This window comes from Brassica napus, chromosome C4 (genome assembly GCF_020379485.1).
Source record: "Brassica napus cultivar Da-Ae chromosome C4, Da-Ae, whole genome shotgun sequence".
Classification (NCBI taxonomy): Eukaryota; Viridiplantae; Streptophyta; class Magnoliopsida; order Brassicales; family Brassicaceae; genus Brassica; species Brassica napus.
In genome coordinates, this window is record NC_063447.1 from 57920199 (window position 1) to 57943153 (window position 22955).

The following is a 22955-nucleotide window of genomic DNA, read 5'->3' on the forward strand; positions in this document are numbered from 1 at the left end:
GGGCTCTTTCCTCTCTTCTAAGAGCATCCACGTATGCGTTTTTTTAATGACTGTGGGCCCCGTCTAATTTTCGGTTTCGATTGGTCAATTTGGTTTGGTCTGATTTGTGTCTTCCTGTTTGGTTTGATAAAAGTGAAACTCCGTCTAATTTTCGGTTTCGATTGGTCAATTTGGTTTGGTCTGATTTGTGTCTTCCTGTTTGGTTTGATAAAAGTGAAACTCTGCGTTTTGGCTTCACCTAATTAGGGCTCCATCGTTATCCTCATTCCAGAACTCAGCCCTCGCCTTCTCCGCTCATCTCTTTATCTCCTCTATCGTTCAACGTATTTCTTTTAATTCGCCAATAATTGTTATTCACATTAAACCCAATAACAATGTGGACCTTTATGTTTCCTTCACATCGATCTATAAATAGGAGAGGGTTTGGGAGCAGGATGAATCTTCATCTCCACTCCGCAAGCTCCGTACCCAACCTCTAACCCTCTCTTTCCCAACTCTTCCGGCGTCCCGATGCCGTCCGGAATCCACTGCTCTGTTTCGGTAGGCGAGACCACAATACGATTCGTGGAAGATGTCCCTGACATATCATGAGGCTGCGAGATAGATTCAGTCAAGAACGCCACTTCTCTTCCGAGATGGCTCTCCGGCGAGAGAGGACTCGGATAAACAGAATAAGCTGGAAAAAAAAGAAAAAAAAACTCACATGTGATTATGGCTGTTGTGGAACGAGGGTCACAGTTTTCCGTTACCTCATCGACTGGAATCAATTACCTTCGCAGTCGATGATTCTCACGGAGTAACCATGAACAAGAAGCCGCTTAACAATTGCGCGACCAAGGTAGGAAACGCCGTAGCAAAGTAAGTAATTTCCGTAAAATAGAAAAAGTAGAATGGAATCTGTCATATTAATATTTTAGACAGGTTACTTTCAGGAATCTGACATTGAGCAGCAGGCAAACAAGACAACAATTAAAGGATTTAGAGCCTCAAGCATTTTAATCGGACCAAGCTCAATGATTTTCAGACAAGTACAAAGATAGAGACTTTGGTATGTACTCTTAAATATTTATATTTACAGCTTATGTCATTACACCCTGTTAAGTTTATTTTGCATTTTGAGCCTCTTTCTTTATTTATCATGTCTGTCTGCAGAGGGAAGAAATAAGGCTCATGGTCCAAAGAGATGGGTCTGCAAGCAATAGTTTTCAGCCAGTTCACATCATTCTTGGATCTGATAAACTACACCCTCGGGAAGGTAATATCAAGAGAAACACACTATGATATGAATATGTTATTCTTTAACCAATAGTTTTAATGAGAGTGTAAAATTCTTTCAGTGTGGGGTTTGGTTGCACCCAACTGGTGGGAAGCATGTCAATGGCAACTAGAGATGTTGCTATCAATAAATTCAGGGAAGATCAAAATTGCAAAATTTTCTTGATGAATTTGAAAGCTGGAGGGGTTGCTCTCAACTTAACAGCCCTTCTATGTTTATTCTGATCGTTTCACGGTTGTTTCCTACGTGACGTTATACGTAGATTGTTTATACGATTGTTTTTAGTAACTAACGAGAACCTCATAGTACTAAGAGATTAATTACATAAAACACAATTTCAAATTTTCTATAAATTAATTACATAAAACACAATTTCAAATTTTAACACACTTTGACAACTACTAATAACAAAACTATGCTCTAACTAAACTACTTTAATATTTAACTGTTTTTTTTTTCTTTCCACGATATCAATTCATTTTTTTTTCTTTTTCTTTTTCTGCAAAACACTTTTGTGTTAATGATTCAGGATAAGAGGAGAGGTCTTGAGACGGTAGTTACGGTAGGTTAGCCAAAGACAAAGTAAAGTTTACTTGCAAGTGAGAACTTTGTGGCTTCCACACTCAGAATATGGTTACAAAGTGAAACAACTAGATCATAACTAAGGAATTACTAATTAGCGTATAAATCTGACTAGAAGAAACTCGAGGTGTTTATAAATCTAAAGAACTGTTTAAATTTTACTTATTTTAACCGTAAAACCCATTACGAACCAACAAAATATTGAACATAAATTTTGTTATTTTAGACCACTTCAACTAAACAAACAAATCACTCCACGACACTTCCTATAACATTTTAAAGGTATTTTAACACATCTAATTGTCAACAACCCCGCGCTTGCGCGGGGCTCCGTTCCTAGTAGTTAATATGGATTAAAGAAATCCAAACGTGGAACAATTCGATAGAAGTAAGGAAGAGAAGGAACACATTCATTCCATTCGAGATCATTAAATCCTAAATGTTACAAATGGACAATAAAGATGATATTAAGAATTTTTACCAAAAAATGATATTAAGAATTATATATGCAATTAACTGGGAGAGTACATGTGTTCGAATGCTAAGGTATATTAAATCAAAATATATGTTCTTACAAAAAATTTCGTTAATAAACTCACAATTCAAACTGAAAAAATAAAATATATGTGTAAAAAGAATGTGGTGTGCTATTTTTATCTCTCGGATGAAAGGGTAAAATTGTTCGGATTCGATACAAAAGTCGTGTTCGACTGTTTCGTTTATTTCTTTTGGGTCAACGTTTCATATCTGTTTTCTTTCTTACATCCTTTTAAAAGTTTTCTCATTTCATATACTGGCTGGTGTTATTGATGGTGATGTGTTTCACTGGGTTATTGATGGTGTATCTCACGGGTATTATTCTTCCTTCACTCTCTCAGGATGATGATGTGTTTCACTGGGTTATTGATGGTGATGCTATGCCTCGTTACTCTGCCTCTCGTACTTGGGAAGAGCTACGAAACAGAGCACCGTTAGTCTCTTGGTCCAGCAGTGTATGGTTCAAGATGGCCACGCCTCGTCACGCCTTCCTCATGTGGATTGCGCATAATGATAGAATGCCTACACGGGTGAGACTATCAAGCTGGGGTCTAGAGACTTCTACAAGCTGTTGTTTCTGTGATTCAGCTTTGGAAACAAAAGATCATCTTCTTCTGGGTTGTGAAATCAGTGAACAGATTTGGAAACTGGTTCTTCGACGGTTGGGCTATACACATTCAGCCTTCATGACTTGGACTTTTTTTATTGAATGGATTTCTCTAAAGGACTCCACTACTCCTTTGATTCTCAAGAGGCTGGTTGCTCATGCAACTATCTACAACATTTGGGCAGAGCGGAATAAACGCCTGCACCAGGGAATCTCCTCAACTCCTCAAACAATCTACAAGCTCATAGACCGCAACATCAGAGACACGATATTGAGGAAGAAAAACATCAAGAAGAGCTTCAAAACACTTATGCTATCATGGCTAAGAAATGTTTAGAAAATTTTCTTCTCATATGAGTTTCATTTTGTTTTTATTCTTTTTTGCTAAAGTGTACCCCGTCTGGTTTTAGTTTTTTGTAAAGTTTACAAACATCTTTCATATTTATATGATATTCACATCCTTGGCAAAAAAAAAATATATACTGGCTGGTGTTCACCAAATAAGACAAAGGCACCGCTGAAATATCTACTTTTGTTTGATCTTGTGTATTTTTTCTTTGTCAAAAATTTAAACGCTCAACGGCTTTAATTTTCAATTTATTAGTATCGTTTATTTTTCTTCTTTTTTTATTGACGTCTCAAGTATTTTTTATTTGAATGATATGGCAAGAGACCAAAAGTTCAATCCAAGAATGAATAAACATATTTCAAGTCGTCCGGAACATCATGGCCTAATGGTAAGGACGGGTTCTTTCCTGCACCCAGGTTGCGAGTTCGAACCCTGCCGGAGGGAACTACCTCATGATATCTCTGGACACCCCACATGGATATTGGTCCATGCTTTAGGGTCCATTTGCATACTTGGAAAGAGGGTCTATCTGTGGGCTGCACCTCCCCTTGGGGATTAGTCTGGGCCATTCCATAGGTCCGGGATACCCCAGGTTAAACAAAAAAAAAAAAAAAAAAAAAAAAAAAAACATTTATCAAGTCCCTCTCCACGATTTTCAACACGACTTAAATTATTCTCTCTTTGTACGTATGTACAATTCAAATTGACAAAAAAAATCAAAGCAGTTTATTCATCAAAAATTGTGAACCTTACCCTTATTTTCCTTTCATTTAGAGATCATTGGTTTCAAAGAATATGTACAATGATCAGTTAGAGACCAAAAATGAAAATATACAAAGAACTAAACAAGAATTCAAGAAGAAAAGTACCCCGAAGATTAGGCTTGACTTCGTTTCAGGATTATCCAGCTATAAAAGCAAATAATTAGGACATCCTAGTGGTGGCAACGGTGGAGGCTAAGGGGACAACCTCGGCGAGGGGAGTGGGGAGAGGAGTCGGAAACGGCGAAGTCCGACAAACAGGACATGTAGGATTGAGCCTAAGCCACGTGTCGATACATTTGAGGTGGAAGAGATGGTTACAATCTGGTAGCTGCCGCAGCAGATGATTCCCCTTGTAGTCTCCTAAGCATATTGAACAACACGATGACGTTGAGCTTCCCTTGGCTTCGGAGTAGAGGAGCTTCGGGTAGCTTTGAATGGTGTCCTCATCAAGACCCGGGACGACGTCGATGATGACATGGTGGTGGAGATGGTGGTGAACCCGTGTTGAGTCTTGACTTGTTTGTGGAGGTGAAGAAGAAAGCTGTCTACGTGTGCAGAAGTAGGAGGTGAGGGTGATTGTGGTGATGAGAAGGAGCACTCCTATGGAGACTCCAATTCCGTATCTGAATCCTCCTATGTCGTCCGTACCTAGGAGGTGGTTGTAGCCTGGAATCGGCGGAGGTGGAGGCGGTCGGAAGGTGTTCATGGGCGGTTGCGGTTTGATGGGGTTTAGAGGAGGAAGAAGAGAGATAATAGAGATGTTTGGTCAGCTATCTGATTATAAGACATGTAAACTGAAGCATCTTGAGATTATCAAAAGTCAACGCTATTAGAAAGAGAGAGGAGATGCATGTGAATGAAGATAAGAAAGCTTGACAAAGCAAGCATGGTGTGACTTTTGGATTTAGTAATAAAATCCGTATATGAAACTGCTAATATATAATAATAATATTGTAACGGTAAGTTGAATAAGCATAGACACATTAATTCTTTATTCTACGTCATGATAAGATTTTGACCCAAATGAGATCAAGTTTGTTGATTTCAGTCGTAGTATATTAGATTTGGTTAAAAACAATTAGTTCGGAAAGATCATAGATGAATTTTAAATCTTTAATTAAACAACAATCAAGTTTAGTTAGTTGCAAAAAAAAAAAACAATCAAGTTTAGTGAAAAAATCAGTGGTAACAGATCATTGATTATGTCGTTTTGGCTAATTCATTTTTTTGTAATTAGTAATCATATATTATATATAGAGTATTAAGCTACTACTAATTGCGGTTTTAATCGAGTCCAAACAGAACAATGATATTTTAAGTTTTTTTTTTTGCTAAAAAACAATGATATTTTACGTTGCAAAAATTGTTAAAAGATTTTAAATCATTTGAAGTCATCAAGTCAGTGTCTTCGTCGCTACGCATAATTGATATTGTTGTTAAGTTACGTTTAATTATCCTTTATCTGTGATTATTTTAATCCATTCACTAATTTTATCGGGAAAATTGTCTATTCCCCTATAAACTAGTTGTTCCCGGTTTTTTCACACACAAACTTTGAAGTCATGTCAAAAACCACATGAAAAACAGAAAAATTGCTTCTTCCCCTATGAACTAGTTGTTCCTGTTTTTTTCACACATGAACTTTTATAATCATGTCAAAAACCACATGAACAACTCTATTTTTTTAATTACATACACAAACTATCGATTTTAAACTAATTCCCCTAAAACCATAAACTTGTTATTTGAAAGTTAACTTAGTTTATGATAGATGGAGAACCGGTTTAATTTGAGTTGATAAAAAAAATACTATGTCGTTTTATTCTTTTTTTTTTTCAGTTGCTCATTTTCTTCATAAATCGTTTTATTTTCCAACATCAATTGGAGATACTGCATCGATTTTATAGTTCCTTGTGGCAATACATGGAGATTGGTAAGCTAGTAGTTGATGTTCTTATTTCTTTATGCGTCATGTAAAACGTTTTATTCTTCTGCAGAATAATAAATTTTATCCCCAATCGATGATAAAACGATTTCTGAAGAAGAAAAGCAGTTGACTAAAAAAGAAAAAAAAAGAATAAATTGGCTCTCCACCTGTTATAAATCAAGTTGATGTTTAAATAGCACTGTTTACGGTTTCATGAGAATTAATTTAAAATCGATAGTTTGTGTATGTAATTCAAAAAATAGAGTTGTTCATGTGGTTTTTGGCATGGATTAAAAGTTTGTGTGTGAAAAAACCAGGAACAAGTAATTCATAGGGGAATAAACCATTTTTCCGCTGTTCATGTAGTTTTTGACATGGCTTAAAAGTTCGTGTGTGAAAAAACCGGGAACAATTAGTTTATATAGGAATAGGCCATTTTCCCCTAATTTTATCACCCTACGTAACGTTTTTTTTTTTTTTTTGTCAACCCCCCCCCCACCACGTAACGTTAGTTTCCTTCGTCGCAGTATTATTTGATTTTACCATTAGTTTTATTTTATTTTACCATTAGTTTCTCCCAATTCAAAACTTTGAAATCTCTCCACAAACTGGAAACACTTTATTATTTATTTGTCCTATACAAATTCTCTAAAAACACTAATATAATAAACTTTTGTCTTTGCTGGTCATATAACAATATTAATATAAATTGTTTGTGTGTACTATTCGAGGAAATTGAAATTCAACCATTTAAATTATGGACATTAACATTGTATTATTCAAACCAGATGTTGACAACAAGAATTTAAAAATATTAATCACAGTAGCTAAAGGTTGAATTTAGCCTAAAACCATATATAGACAATGTTAATCTTCTATTCTTTTTTTTTTTTTTTGCATTTCATGCCCAAATATTCTCTCGAGAGACTCTCTTCCCCACCGTCAAAAACCCTAGAACCGCCGCCGGATTCTCCTGCTTCTCGCGGTGGCTGGTGACGTTCCATCTCCGTCACCGTGGGACAACGATTTCGAGTTCTCGTTCCAGCCTCTACCCTTTGCGGTCCCTGCCTTTTTTCTTCTCCTTGTTCGGATGCTCTGGATTTCTCTTCGAGATCTAACAGAATCCACGGGAGTCCTTGGCTTCTCTGGAGCTCCGGCGAGAAGCGACGAGTTGTGGGTCTCTTTGGGGCCTTGATTTGACTTGGATACTCCGATTGTGCTCGGATCTGGGTCAGATTCGAGACCCGAGTCTCGCCGGGATTGTGCGTCGTGTCGCTGCCAACGCTGTCCTAGCCTCTCCGTCTCGCTCCAATCGCCTTCTTCCTCAGCTCGTTTCAAGGTTTGTTTAGAGCTTCTCTTCTCAGCTCAGATCTGAGTGACATGTGGTCTCGAGGCTTGCCACAGAGAACCTCTTTCTATAGGTCGAGAGCCAACCCCATGGCGTGCTTCGGCGATCGTTGTAGCTTCCCTTCTCGCTGGTTGATGTCTAAAAGTTGGGTTTCAGGACGACCCTCTCCGAAGGTGTCCTTGCCTGAATGTGGAGTTTTCGATCCCCTCTTTGCCCGCTTGTTGTTGTGGAGTTCTCAGTCAACTCTATATGTACTTCATGTTCCCTTATTGCATATCTCCGGTTGAAGCGTTTGTGTCTTCCCTTGATGGTTCTTGCCGCATATTGTGGTCGCGTGGCCGGTTTGAGGAGCTTGATTGTACCGCCTACGTTTGACTGGAGCTTGCTCTTCATCTTCAGGGGTGGACTGTCGGGTTTACACTTCCACTCTCTCCCGTGTTAGCTGAAGGCTAGTTTGATCGGCGTCCTCCTCCTGTGGTGCCCCGGAGCCGTTGCCAGCCGCCTCCGTTGAAGCCGCTTGGAGCTACCTTCCGGTGAGTGTTCGTCTGAACGGCCTACAGCTATTCTCTTGGTTCCTTTCGGTGATCGAGAAGTGGTATGTTTGGGAAGTCATATGTTGTCTCTTGTCCTAGTTCACTTATTAAGTTCATGGCTTACCTTCATCGGATTGCTTTGATCTTAATCTTAGTTCTTAGGGGTTTTTTACTTTTTTTGCGGCCCTTAAGAACAAAATGGCTTTATAAGCAAATTCTGGTTTAATCACAATTGTAACCAAACCTTCATTCACTGCAATGATATTTACATTCTTAGCAAAAAAAAAAAATTCACGCCCAAATAGTTATTACACCAGTCACACACCCGATAATACGGTGGGTGCACAGTTGTTATCATAAACTTAATGCGTCGTTGCATGCTTGCATGATGTTTATTTTTAATATACGGAACAGAGCACTTACAATGATTAAAACATCATAACAGAACATATAGACAGATAAATCAATTGGAAATTGAATATACATATAGGAATACAGACAAACGTATGTATAAACGAGTATACCATACTTTTAAGAATTTTGTAAGCAAGTTGCCTACCAACTGACCACCACGAAATATTGATTTAAGCAATACCATCAACCAAAATGATTGGAACATGATAACAAAATTTTCAACGATTAGAGTTAGATATTATTTCCCGTTATGATGAGGTCACTATCAAAATGAGAGGCATTTGATAAAAAGAGCAAGCCTTTCTATTTACGAAATGTTTTTTTTTCTTATTGGGTATCTAAAGAGTTGTGGGTTTTAGACACATCCTTCTTCGGCCCATAACTGATAATGGAATTCACAATCTTGATGAATGCCCAGCTAACGAATACAATACTTGGCTATCTACGCATGAAAGGTACCAAAAAGGGTTACTGGCACGCTTCAACACGTTCAGAGTTGAATGAGCTCTGGCTACACCCTTACACTTGAGAATTAGACATACAAACTCAGAAAGTAGATTCACGTCAATGAAAGCGAGCTGCATATATTGTTAGAAGTTACCAAGGCGTTGGTAGCCTAGTGGTAACACAAGAGGTTCGTTCTTCTGTGCCCTGAATTCAAATCACCCTTGGTACGGAGGTTATTCATTCTTTAAATCAGAACTAGAACAGAACCCGCACCATACGCGGCTAAATTTCATTTTAAACATTTATTTTATTCTATAAATTGTTTGAGTTCGTTTTTTTTCTACCTTCTAGAAGGATTATAAGTTGTCACTGGGATTTGAAAGCCGAATATAAGTCATTGTATATGAAGTATCAGTTAGACGTCGATATTAGCTCTAACTCTAAATGAGTCATTTTGAACTACTAATCTTAATCTTAATTTTCCATCCAGTTTTAAATGTTTTGAAATCTCTTATAAATATTTTATGTAATGCAATTTAAATGATTTAGATGAACTTGTGTTTAATAGTTCAAAATTAAAATATAACATATGAACTCCAAAATATGACTCTAATTTAACGGATTAGATATATATATTTTTTTTCAAATACAAATGATCTTTTTTTTTTAAATTCTAACAAATATTTAAAATTGTATTTCCAAAAAGCAATCAATTTAATTTTTTTATCAGTAAAATATAATTAAAATATTTTATGTGATTTTATTTTTTATTTTTAAATCAAAACTGAATTAATTTTAATTTTTCTTTATATTTTAATGATAATCAGAATTTAAATTAATGAATTACTAAAATAAATTGCAAATATAATTTTTAGAGATTTTGTTAGAATTTTATAAGGAAAGTTGTTTATTTGTATTTCAAATAAAAGATTAAGATATTAAAAGATATTGTAATTAAATTATGTGTAATTTGTTAAATTTTCTAAGGGAAAATATTTAAAATTGTATTTCCAAAAAGCAATCAATTTATTTTTTTTATCAGTAAAATATAATTAAGATATTTTATGTGATTTTAATTTTTATAAATATTTTATATTATTTTTATTTTTATTTTTAAATCAAAACTGAATTAATTTTAATTTTTCTTTATATTTTAATGATAATCAGAATTTAAATTAATTAATTACTAAAATAAATTGCAAATAGAATTTTTAGAGATTTTGTTAGAATTTTATAAGGAAAGTTGTTTATTTGTATTTCAAATAAAAGATTAAGATATTAAATGATATTGTAATTAAATTATGTGTAATTTGTTAAATTTTCTAAGGGATGGTCCAAATAAAAAATCACACATAAAAAAAGTCATAGGACTCTAATTTAATAGATAAGATGTTTATCAAATCTAAGAGAATATTAGAGAATCATTTCTATTTTGTTATAAATGATTAATATAATGTTAGGAAAATGTTTAGTTGTTTTACTTTATATTGTTAGCATAATGTTAGGAAATCTTTTGGCTGTTTTTGTTAATATTGTTAGCAAAATATTACAATTAATCATTGTTCCATTCCCTTTATTCATTAGTATATTCTAAATTTTTAATAATATAGAATTTTCTAAATCTAAATTTTAATACACATACTTTATTAATTTATACATATGCAATATTTCGTATGAAGTAATACTTCAAAATTAGGTCAGTTTTCAAAAAAAAAGAGTAATACTTCAAAGTTTTCTAATATGCATCACGTATTTGCAAATCAGATAAAGAATGGATTTCAGAACTGAATATCTTCCCTAACCCACCACGAAGTCTTCTTAGAGTTGCAGTCTATCTGGAATTCATTATGTCTTGAGTTAAGCACAACATGAGACATATTAGTCAGGCAATGCTCTGTTTTCTTTTATAAATTTGCTTACGTTTTCGTATCCTCTCTGTTTACACAATTATTATTTCATGTGTTTTTGACAGACTCAGACGTCGAGACAATGTGAAGAAACAAATGAAAGAGAACCATATTGTTACATGATTTTCAAGTAGAGTTTGTGAATAAATACCGACTCCTATTAATGTTTCAGATTCAAATTTAAGAATGGAAGTTTGTTAAACTGGATATATATTGCATAACCTAATTATAGTTATTACCTAACTATAAGGGATATATTTATTTCTAATGAGTTGCGAATAAGTCGAAATTTAAGTGATAACATTTTTAAGTAGATAAAAGTAAGACTTTGTTTTAATAGGTTATATAGATATCTAAAATTTGACTCTGGATTTGGGGGAGATAATAAGCGTAAGGGCAACATTATTGCAGTTTTTAGTTTGGTCTTTAAGAGGAAGGGGTCCACAAAAACACTAGAACCGAGGGAGAAATTCCCTAACTAAGAGACATTTTGGTTTGGTCCATGTACTGTTCGCATGCCCCACTGAAACGTGGCGGTTCACGATTGGTTCGTTTTTAATTTTTTTTTTTTTTAAATCGGATAAAAAAAAAGTTTAAGTACCAATTATTAAGGACTCGGCAATAACGAATGCTCTAAGTTCCGGTACTTCTACTTTTAAAAAAAAATTCTTCTTTACTAGAAGAAATATTTGCCAAGCGGAGATTTTCTGAGCAAGCAATCATGAAATGTATGAATACACAGGTTCTTTATATACTGAAATGTTGATGATAGATAAAACGTCTTATCGATCAACTGAAATGTATGAATATAATGACTATGGAATTGATTGCATTTTCAAGTCGATTACCAATTTCCCGTTCCAATTTCTAGCCATATATATATGTCCAACTATGTCTGTCAATGTCACAACCTGCAAATCTTAGCTTGTTGACAATTATGTGGCCGTAAATCTATATGGACACAGACTGACAAAAACGCCTTAAGTTTTTTCTGCATGTTATTGGTTGGCTAAAAAATTGATTAGTTTTGGCAATTTTGTCAAAATCAAAAGTTTTTTTTTTTTTGAATAAATAAAATTATAAAAAGTACCATAGCCGTAGAGTGGGTGCTTTACGTGTCTATGTTACGTCCTTTTATATTTATCAATTTTAAAATCACTTGGGATTCATATAGTTTTTAAGTTTAAACCATCGTTGCAGTGAAATCACCTTCGATGCGACGAGCGAATAGAATCAAGTCTTCATTTGCGGCGTCAAAGTTGCTTGGTCGTTCACGTGGGGTCTACAGATTTATGATATATGTATGCATAGATTTTTTTTTTTTTTTTTTTGCAAGTTAAGTATGCATGGATATTGCATGCACAAACAAATATACAAGGGCCCGTGCATATGTATGCACCTAAAATACAATTGGATCAAAACATTAAGGAATGGATATTATATAATAAATGATATAAATAATTAAATTTGTGGATTCTCATCATCTACCAAACTGTAAATATACGAAAAGTATTTTCACGGGAGTATACGTTAACAAATCAATAAGTTTGGTTGTCGCAATTACTACTCCAAGTCCCACGGAAAGGCAAAGAACGCTAGACTACTCCATACTTACGTATAAATTGAAAATCATGTATTGAATGATTTTTATATGGCGCATTTAAATGCAAAGACAATAGGGTAAGGTTCGAAACCCCACATTATCTATCTTTGAATGTGTTATGGGACCATCAAAACTTTCGGAAACAATATTATTCGTCTAAGATTTTGTTATGAAATAGCAAGTGAACAACGATGAATTCATAAAACCTTACAAAGTAACGTAAACAATTAATGAGGTCGACGTACCCTTTTATATTGTTAATTTTGTGAAAAATATCACAATACAAAAGGTCAATACCTCAAAACCTGATACAATTAAGAAATGGAAATAAGTAAAACATTATAATGCTTCTATTCATGGCATTTCTCATGTTAGGTTTGAGAAAGACTTCATTACGGTGCATATCAAATCTTTCTATACAAATTTACTCGCTCTTTCGATTAAAATGATAGCACGTCAAAGTAATTCCAACTAATAAAAACGCTACCAATCAGCAAATTATCATTAATAATAATAACGTAACAAGAGCAACCATAACAAGTTAACAACACCAAGAAGAACATAAGATAGGAAGGTATTTGAGATGGTTGAGAGAAACAGCACAAACACAACTGTTTTATTTATTTATGAATCTCTCTGTGGTCTTTTCACAGCTACATGATGTGGTCCAGTTTGGATCCAATTTTATAATTTTAAAAATAAAGCATCTAGATTTTGTTAGCTGCTCGCAATATATGACTGCTTCTATATTTTTGTTAAAATAAAAAGAAAAGTGATCACACTATTGAGACGAACGGGAATATTTTCACTCGTTTTTTTTAAAACTATTTTTATGTGAGATGGATCAGATGGGTGGGTGGTATGTTTCAACACTAGCCTGCTCCTTAATTCGGTGTCAATTTCGTTATATCAATTTCTTTTTGAGTGGCTGTTTGTGTAGCACTCTATATCTTCACTTCCACCTATTTGGCTTCACTCTCGACTGCGTCCTAAGTAATTACAAGTCAATGATAACTTTAGTCATTTTTCTAAGAGGATTTTCGTAATTATATTACGATACAGTTGTCAAAAACAGTGGATTTGTTATTTTAGCTTTGATACAGTTGTCAAAAAAAAAAATTAGCTTCGATACAAGAGCACCTCCTTGTAAATGCATTAAAATAATAGTAAACGAATTATTGAATTATATTTTATATTAATTATATTATATTTTTGTAAATTTACCTTATTTGATATTGAATTATATTTTATTTTGAATTAAACGATTTTTTTGGTAATATTGGCATTTTTATAAATAACAAATTAAAAATCTGAATATTGAATTCCATTTTGTATTCAAATAATCAATTTTGGAAATTTTAACATTTTTAAAAATAGTAAACTAAAATTATGATTTTATATTTTTGATTGGTTGCTTAAAAATATGATCTTTCATTTAGAATTTAATGTTAATTATTATTTGTATTTATATTTTTCGAATGATGATGACTTATTAGTTTAAGTTATATTTAAGAACTTAAAAATATGATCTTGCATTTAGAATTTAAAATTATATTAGTTTAAGTTATATTATTTTCATATGTAATTGTATTCTAAAGACCTGGATGACTCATATGTAATTATATTAAATCCGACTAGTATTTTATAACTTTTTGCCAAATTAAATCTACCATATCATTTTTCTTTATAAATACAGGACAGTGCAAATAAGTAAATCGAAATTCTGTAATTATTAAATTCAAATTTTGAGATATTAATATTGTACTTTAAGATATTTAAATTTACTTAACTAGATTTTATAAATTGTTTGATTTATTCTTGTTTATTATATTACGCAGTTCTCTCAAAATTTACAAAAATAATTTTTTTCACCAGAACAGCACACAAAGAGAAAAATGATCAAAAGATTTTCATTAAAAAAATAAAAGATCATTTTACCTTTACTTTTTATGTATATAAATATAAATAATTATTTAAATAAATAAAATAATAAACTATTATTTTAAGATAATATGTTTTTTAATTCAAACATTTTTACTTTCTTCGATTTTTTTTTCATTTTCTCAAAAGTAAAAAAAAATTTGAAACTATGTTTAATTTTTATATTTTAAATTAAATATTAGTTAATGTTTAAAAAAAAATAAACTCCACATCCAAAATCTTTCACCTCAAATCTAAATTCTAATTTGTAAGGGAATGTATTGAAGTAAGGGTTTTAGGAGATTTTGTAGTTTTGTTAAAATCTTTTGTTGTTCAATCAATGATTTCAAAAGCTCTTTCAAAAGCAGGTGTTATTCAATATGTAATTTGTGAAAAATCATTGAAATTCACTTACAATTTCCTGTTATTTAATCAACCATTTATAAAAATTGTATCAAATCCACTGTTATTCAACTGAAAACAATATTTAATAAGAAAAATTTGTGATACAGATTGTACGAGACTTCACGTTCAGTTTTAGTTAAAAATAGGTCCTAAAGAATAACATGGGTGTATTGAAATAAGAGTTTTAGAAGATTTTGGAGTGTTTTAATTTTGGTGAGCTTAAGGTGATTTTGAAATTATTTAAGGGGTTTCACTAAAAAATTAAAAATAAAAATAGAAATTTATATGTAATTTGGTAGGTATTTTTCTAGAAATTTCAGAGTTGTTTAGGTGACTCCTAATTTTTCTTAATCTGAAATTTCTAGCACATCATTGGAGAACTTCCCTCGTGGGTTTCCTTCTGATTTTCAATAACTCTTTCTCTGATTTCTCACAAAGAGCTTGATGATGACATATGTGCATGGGCATTAATAGCACAAAGAATCTGAAATTGTTAATTAAGAGAAGGGGTTTGTCCAGACGCTGGAGCTTTTTAATATATATCACAAAAATAAGGAGAAGATCTTGATGCACTAATCTCTGTTCGTGCAGTTGAAGATCTTCTTCACATAATTGAAGAGTATCAAGAAGCTGAAGAGAAGAAGGCTACTTCCAAGAATATACGAATGTTTCTTGTGTCTTTATCTGAGACAAGAACGAGAACATAAACCAAAGGATCTTTAAAAAAAGAAAGACGGTCTCTGTGTCATAAGTTTTTAGTTAAGAGTCGTAACTTCAAAGACAGCAAAAAGGATTCAAAATCTCTGACCTAACAAAACCTCATCTTCCCTACACCTGCAAAGCTTCAACCTAGTGGTTTGGCTTGGAGACTAGCATCTCATTGCTTGCAATGCACAACAGTATATAACAATGTTCCAATAAGAGAGAATGCAAAGAGTAAAATACATGGGAAGTAACACACATAGAGAATAAACCAGTTTTCTCAACTTCAAAAGCGAAAAATTCAGTCGTATCATAACCACCAAAACAGAGTAAACAAAATATGGTAGAGATAGAGAGATAAGGGTGACCATAGTGAGTAGTCTTGTTGGCTGGCTTGCTTACAGCTTGTCTTCAAAATCAGACAAAGGAGTCATCTGTTCCTTCATACCCTTCCTCTTCCTGATGTCAGCCACCAGCGTTGAAGCTTGCGATCCTGTCTCCAAAGGGTCAGATGACATCATCTCCCAGTGATCAAACACACACTGAGGGAAAGCCTGTCCTGAGGTTGCTGCTCTAAGCTGACTTGAGAATCCAAATGACTCAACAACTGGCAGGTACGCCTTGATATTATACAGCGGTGTCCCTGGCCTCTGCATCTCCTCAAAGACGTGTCCACGCTTCTGATTCAGCACGCTGTAGATTCCTCCAAGAGCTCCTTCTGGTGCTTGGATCTCCACCATGTAAACCGGTTCCAACAGTCTAGGCTTGGCAGTGAGCTGTGACGCGTAAATAACCCTCCTCGCTGTTGGGATAACCTGACCACCACCTCTGTGGATAGCATCAGAGTGGAGCACAACATCGCAAACCTCAAAGCAGATTCCTCTCATGTTCTCATCACAAAGAGGACCTTCCTTGGAAGCCCACTGGAACCCAGCAACAACAGAATCCTTGATTTCATTCAGGTATTGAACTCCCTTACACATGTCGACAACCATGTTGGGCCCTGTGGTTTCAGGTCCAAACGCCCATATCTTCTTTGCAAGATCCTTGTCCCAGCCAAACTCCTCAGCCAATATCTTGGAACGTATCTTGGGATCATCTCTTGGACCAATACGGCCTTCATCTATTGCCTCCGCAAGACCATCCTCCAAGGGCCTAGCCTCCATGTACAGACGGTTGTGCTTGTTTGGGGACTTGCTCATCACAGTACGCACAGATCGCTCCAAAACAGTCTCACGGAATGAGACAACAGGGTCAGACTTGACAATCTCCGCACCACCCATGAAATCATCCTGAAGATCCTTCAAGCAAATCTCAAGATGGAGTTCTCCAGCACCAGCAACAATGTGCTCACCTGACTCCTCCATTGTGCACACAACCATAGGGTCAGACTTGGCCAGCCTCTTAAGTCCCTCAACAAGCTTGGGAAGATCAGAAGCGACCTTGCACTGAACAGCAACACGTACAACAGGGGACACAGAAAACTTCATAGCACGGATGGGATGAGCATCAACTTCTTTCTCATTCGTCAGCGTAGCATTCTTGGTGATGTACTGATCAAGACCAACCATAGCAACGGTGTTACCACAGGGAACATCCTCGACAGTCTCTTGCCTCTTACCCATCCAGATGACAGTCCTCTGAACACTCTTGACGTAAAGATCTTTCTTCTCACCAGGAACAAAGTTGGGACCCATGATTCTGACTTTCATACCAGTGGACACCTTACCAGAGAATACACGACCAAAAGCAAAGAATCTTCCCTTGTCTGAGGCAGGAATCATCTTAGAGACGTAGAGCATGAGAGGGCCATTAGGATCACAGTTTCTGATGGCAGTGGCATACTGGTCATCGAGAGGACCTTCATACAGGTTCTCAACACGGTACCTCTGTGCAGTGTGGGGAGATGGAAGGTGAAAGATCATCATCTCAAGCAAAGCAGTACTCGCAGGGAGCCAAGCCTGCATGACACGCTTCATCAAAGGTTTACCCATAAGCTCCTTCTCGTCAGACTTCATCTGGACACCAAGCTTCTGCAACATAGGCCACAACTTATCCTTCTGGTCATTCATGCAAGTGGCAATGATCTGCTTGATGGGCTCATAACAGAACAGCACAAACCCACGCTTGCAGGTAGCGGACCCAGTGTTTTTGCTGCTCCATTTCTTAGTGGCAGGGTCAAAGAAATTCTCACCCCAAAGCCTCTCCATCATCTTAGTCTCATCAACACCGAACTTAGAAGCATACATCTTGGCAAAGTTGGTGAGGGTGAAAGCCCATCCGTGGAGACCAGCAGAGAACGCAACAGTTCCCTTCTCAGGGTAAACCTGAACATCACCAAGGAGAGGATCCTCATAGGTAGCCATGATGACATTAGCATTCTCAATGACCCTCTGGAAATTCTGGTAAGCCTCCTCACCATCAACCTGAAGCTCAAGGAAACACCTGTCCATCTTGTTCACAGTCAGCACGGGCCTAATCCTCTCACCAAGAGCCTGACGTAGCACAGTCTCAGTCTGAACACAGACACCCTCGATACAGTCGACGACAACAAGGGCACCATCAGTGATACGGAGCGCAGCAGTGACCTCAGAGGAGAAGTCAACGTGGCCAGGAGAGTCGATGAGGTTGATAAGGTACTCGTTTCCATCTCTGGCACCAGTGAAGCTCTTCAAGGAAGCATCGGTCATCTCGTAGTAGAGAGAGATACCCGTGGACTTGATAGTGATACCACGTTCAGCCTCGTCAGCTCGGGTATCAGTCATACGGACATCACCAGCAACTTCTTGAGCAATGATACCAGCAGCAGCAACCAAGGAGTCAGTGAGGGTGGATTTACCATGGTCGACATGAGCAATAACGGACATGTTACGGATGTTGTGTTTGTAATCCATGATCCGACGAAGCTCATCGGATGTAAACTTCACCTACAAGTTCCATTAAAAAAAAAACAAGTATTTAAGCTTTAGAATCATCAACAACAACAACAACAAGGCAAAGTAAAAGAATAAGGCTTTTTACCATTTTGACTAACTCTTATGTTCTTCACCTACGATATCTCTGCAATCACAGAAACGATATTAAGAATTAGGAAACACTGAAATGAAAAACATTTAAATACCAAAATTAAAACTTTTATTTAAATAATGTTTCTTCTTCTATCATATTAGCATCCAATTATTTATCCAAACTTTTACTCAAAATTACAAATAGAAGAACACCTCACAATCAAACGTTTCTACCAACAGATCTTGACAGATCGATAACAAAAAAAATAAAATAACAAGAAGCAAAGACGATAAACAAACAGTATTGGTCATCTAAACATCAAAACTATGGAGATTCAATACGAAAATATTAAGTATACACAATCGGAGACGGACTGACCTTGGAGAGAGAAGGGGCTTGGGGAAGAGAGAGGAGGAGGCGTTCGATATATTAATTTTCCTAATCTCTTCTAGCTAGGGTTTTAGCTCTGTTTTTTTCGTGAGCCTCGTTGGCCCAATACTATTTTGGCCCAATTGTTCGTGAAAGATTTGGTTTTGGAATTTTATGGAATTTGTTTTTGTTTTGTAATTATAATGCGCAGTATTAAAAATAAACATAATTTATACTATTATTTAAACTAAGACTTTATGATTAGATTTATTATAAACTAGTGATTGGTCCGCTCTACGGACGAGTGAGTTTACATTAAAATTATTTTATATTATAATGTATTTTATTTTCTTTTAACATTTGAAATTTTAATATAATAAATATAATTTGTTTTCTAATTAGATCATATATGTTTATTTTGTTAACATTTTGACTTTGTTTATAGTTCTTAGAGCACCTCCGAACTCCAAATAATTTCTTGAAAAAAAAATATTAATATTCTAATGAATTGTAATTAGATAATTAAAAGTTAATTGTAAAACAAAAATTTAACCGATCTATTGTTTACAAGTGTCATATTAAGTTTTAATAGAGTTTAAAAAAATATAAACATTAGAACTCTTCGACCAAAAAAAAAAAACATTAGAACTCTTCTCTACTCTCTTTTTCTCTTTTTCTAAAAACAATCACCTTAGAACTCATTTAAAACCTTTTGTCGGAGATGCTCTTACGTATTTAGATTTTTATTTGATATCCACTACATTTTATGACATTGTACTATTTTATTTTCAGTGTTCATTTCAGTTATATATTTTTTTAATAGGAATAGGTTTTCTTTGTTTTATTTGCAAGAGATTATTATTTTTATTGTTTTGTCGTCTTGCTTGAGATTATATGTGTAGTATCTTATTAATATTTTTTAGTTGTGTGTTTTTATGTTTGATTGTGGTATATCTGAATATATTACGTGATTAGTGATTATGAGTATGTCTCTACCGATGCTTTTATTCTAAAGTTTCCCTTAACCAAATACTAAAATTCACCCAAGACTATCATGTGTTTCCTCTTCATCTTTTGCTACCCGTTGCTTTATGGTGTTTACAGAAATCCTTTTCTGGTTTATTATTGATGTCTTTGTTTTCATTGTGAACACCACATGTTTTTTTTTGTGTAACACTAAAGATTGTTGTTATGTTACTTTCAGCGTTATAAACAAAAACAAATATTAAAATCACGTTGTCTCTGGCTAATCTAACATGTTTTATTCTTTTTTGTTGTTAGTAGAAGGGAAAAAGTATTCTAGACCATAATTTAATATATTTCACTTAAATAACAAAAAAAAAAAATTTCATCTACTTATAGTAATAGCATGTGTCACAGCTATTATTTATGTTAGATCGGTGAGATTGGTGAGATATTATTGTTGCTCTTGTTCATCTATAATATTGCTTAGATATTTTGTGTACTCTTTTTTTGGTCAACTACTCTGTTTTGTTAGTATGAATATTTACTTCTGATTTTAATTGTTCTTAAAAAGTCGAATTTAAGAGCATAATTATCGGGGGAGTTTTAGGGTGGAGTTTTTAACGGAATATAAGAATTTGTCTCTTAACTTTTAACTAAAAAAGCTAAGAACCCTTCCCAATAATCATGTTCTAAGGTCTATGATGTTCCGAGATATGGAGATAACCTAGTTTGGTGAACAAGTTCCCCTATTATCTACATCTTGAACATCAAACGTATAAAAAACTAATTAAAATTGATTGGATAATTATAGGAATATATAAACCAGTCTTTTCAACAAATTACGAAGAGCAACTCTCTTATAAACAAAAAAGGATTTATATACTTTTTGACGTATCTAGTCTCTCTCTCTCCACCTTTTCTCTTTCTCTCAAGACTCTCAAAGCGTCGTCAGATCCAGTTTCTTCACCGGCGTCCGGCGGCGAGTGTGAGCGCGTGCTGGCGCCGGTACTCCTCCTCCTCTATCTTGTCTGCTCTTTGCTTCAGCGGTAGTCCCTCCTCCCTATTTTCTTTGTTGTCGGCTCTGGTTCGGCGAGCTCTAGTCGTCTTCGTTCCGCGCGCGAGGTTAACGACGGCGGTGAAAGCTTGGTTAGATCTGGTGGCACGGCGCGGTGGGTGTAGGAGTTTCATCCGGAGGAGTCGGCTTTTAGTGGCTGTGAGAGAGAATCGCGTTTCAACCTTAGATCTCTCTCTCTCGTGTCCTCTTTGTTCTTAGCCGTGTGGAAGGCGCGCCTCTCGGGTTCTGCGGTGCGTTGGTGCTGTTCTCTCTGATGAGGTGTGCAGCTTTAGAGGTTGGTGGTTGCGAGTCTCAACGGCGTCGTCGGGGCTCCTCTCCTTCTCGTCGAAGTCAAAGTCTACTCCGGTGTTCTGGAGATGAGTTTATGTGGGTTGGTGTGCAGGCGGAGATGGCACTTGCCTCGTTTATGACTCGTGTAGGGTGTGGAGTGGGATGTGTTCTTGGTCGTCTATGGCCAGTAAATTTCCGCTTAGCAAGCCTCGAGACTTTTTGGAATCTATGCTTTGTCATTGATCTTGAGTTCTTCATTGGATAGTGGCGACTATTCTAGTGTGGTTCGGGCTCTGGTGTTTATGGTGTTTCACTGTTGACTCCGGTGATTCATTTGCGAGTTCACAATCACCGTTTCTTCGGTTCTCGAAGGCGGCAAGAGTCGTTCCGGCCTTGGTCTCGGTCGTGACGGAGTTTCTCTTGTGCCCGGTTACCTTCCCAGTGTCGGTGAAGGGTCATTTGATTCATCAATGGTAGTGTAGCTTGGCTGGTTTGTGCAGGTCGTTAGAGCCCTCTCGGTTGGTGTGTGACATGGAGGTCAGGCCCATTTTGTACAGGTATCGGGGTGGCAGTAGCGAGCCTTTTTTCCTTGTTTGGGAGGCGGTTTCAAATGTTGTGTGACGTTGTGTACAAGCCGAGACTTGGTGGTATTGCAAGGCTCATGTGGTAAGTATCCAAAACCCTCCCCTATTTGTTGTCGAGTGCTTCATAGATAGTGATGGTTACAAGCTCGGTGGAGTTGATTGGGAGCTAGCTACTCCGGAGACGACTTGAGAAGTTTCGGAATCCGAGGCAACGAGGAGAACCTCACCTTCTTGGGATCATCGTCAATGGTAGAGAGCAGTAACCAATTCCAAAGAATTTCGAAAGACATACTAGCGGAATGTGTCGGTTTTAGTGGACGGGTGAAGCTAGTTTGTAATAGCTTGACTTTGGAAATTTTGTTCAAAACATGTTTGTAACCGAATCTAATTCCCGATTTCGGGTTGAATTAATATTTTTTTTTTATTAAAAAAAAAATAAGTCTCATATAAGCGTTTTCACTTGTTGAGAATCCGTCTCGTTCAATGACTGTACGTTGTTTTCATGGTTCTCATCACAAGGGAAATGCAAGAATCATGTTTCTTGGGAGACAAGGCGAGTCCTTCCAAACTCTAGCGTGCAACTTAAGCAACTCCTTTGCCTTCTCTTTTGTCTTGCTTCCACAGTTAACCTGAAGCACAAGACACAGCTTCGATACGCCCCCCAACTGTAACATCTCGTGCAGCAAAGCCGGCGTCGCGCAGAACCTTCCCACCTATAACAAAACCCTAACAGCTCTATCGCTTGCCGTCTGCGAAATCCTCAGTATCTTCATGCACACCACTGCTATAGCCGCTCCGTGGTTCAAGAACTCAGCTCGTCCCTACGCACACTGACACAACAGATCAAGAACCACCATCGCCATCTCTGGACCTTTCCTATCTGATGAGAAGCTATCGTCCATGAGACTCTAAATCATCACAGATACCGCTCCAGCTTCCGCTTTAAGATTTATCTACAAGTTATTGGTTGGCTAAGAAATTACTTAGGTTGGCTTAGGGATGTTAAAACGGGCTACCCGAGCCTGTTTAAGCCCTGCCCGTTTAAAGTCATGCCCGTCCAGAGCCTGTTAACTGCATTCCCGTTAAAGTCCGATTAACTATGACCCGTTTACAATTGTGATGTCCGTTTAGATCTGTGAGCCCTTTTTTTCTTTCTAATTATAATTAATTAATTTTTAATGACATTAAACTTTATATTTTTTTTGTAATGATGTTGTCTTTAATTATTTCTTTTACTTTTTATCGTTTCTTTTTTTCTAAATGCAGTTTTAATTATCTTAAGATATGATATTGTACAAACTTTTTAAAAACCTATTTTTAAATCCAGTTTTAATTATTTCACATGCTCAATAACATGTAAT

The 22955-nt window shown here is 35.7% G+C and overlaps 2 protein-coding genes and 1 long non-coding RNA gene across 3 annotated transcripts; 1 reads left to right on the forward strand and 2 right to left on the reverse strand.

The window, feature by feature from the left end:
• The first annotated feature begins 245 nt into the window (after positions 1-245).
• On the forward strand, positions 246-1620 carry LOC106391432. Its single transcript, XR_001278534.3, has 4 exons — positions 246-858; positions 922-1048; positions 1153-1255; positions 1338-1620. It is a non-coding gene; the product is annotated as an uncharacterized LOC106391432 (long non-coding RNA).
• Positions 1621-4089: 2469 nt separating this feature from the next.
• On the reverse strand, positions 4090-5071 carry LOC106391431 (RING-H2 finger protein ATL70). Its single transcript, XM_013832069.3, has one exon. The coding sequence runs from the start codon at positions 4819-4821 to the stop codon at positions 4276-4278; it is 546 nt and encodes a 181-aa protein (XP_013687523.1). The 5' UTR covers positions 4822-5071; the 3' UTR covers positions 4090-4275.
• Positions 5072-15517: 10446 nt separating this feature from the next.
• On the reverse strand, positions 15518-18849 carry LOC106391434 (elongation factor 2-like). The gene is made up of 3 exons (XM_013832070.3): positions 18709-18849; positions 18343-18381; positions 15518-18248 (listed from the first exon to the last, which is right to left on the reverse strand). The coding sequence occupies exons 2-3, from the start codon at positions 18343-18345 to the stop codon at positions 15720-15722; spliced, it is 2532 nt and encodes an 843-aa protein (XP_013687524.2). The 5' UTR covers positions 18346-18381; positions 18709-18849; the 3' UTR covers positions 15518-15719.
• Positions 18850-22955: the final 4106 nt, after the last annotated feature.

What these genes read in the sequence shown, in the direction of transcription:
- LOC106391431 (XM_013832069.3), bottom strand. Translation starts at nt 4,821, where the DNA reads ATGAACACCTTCCGACCGCCTCCACCTCCGCCGATTCCAGGCTACAAC.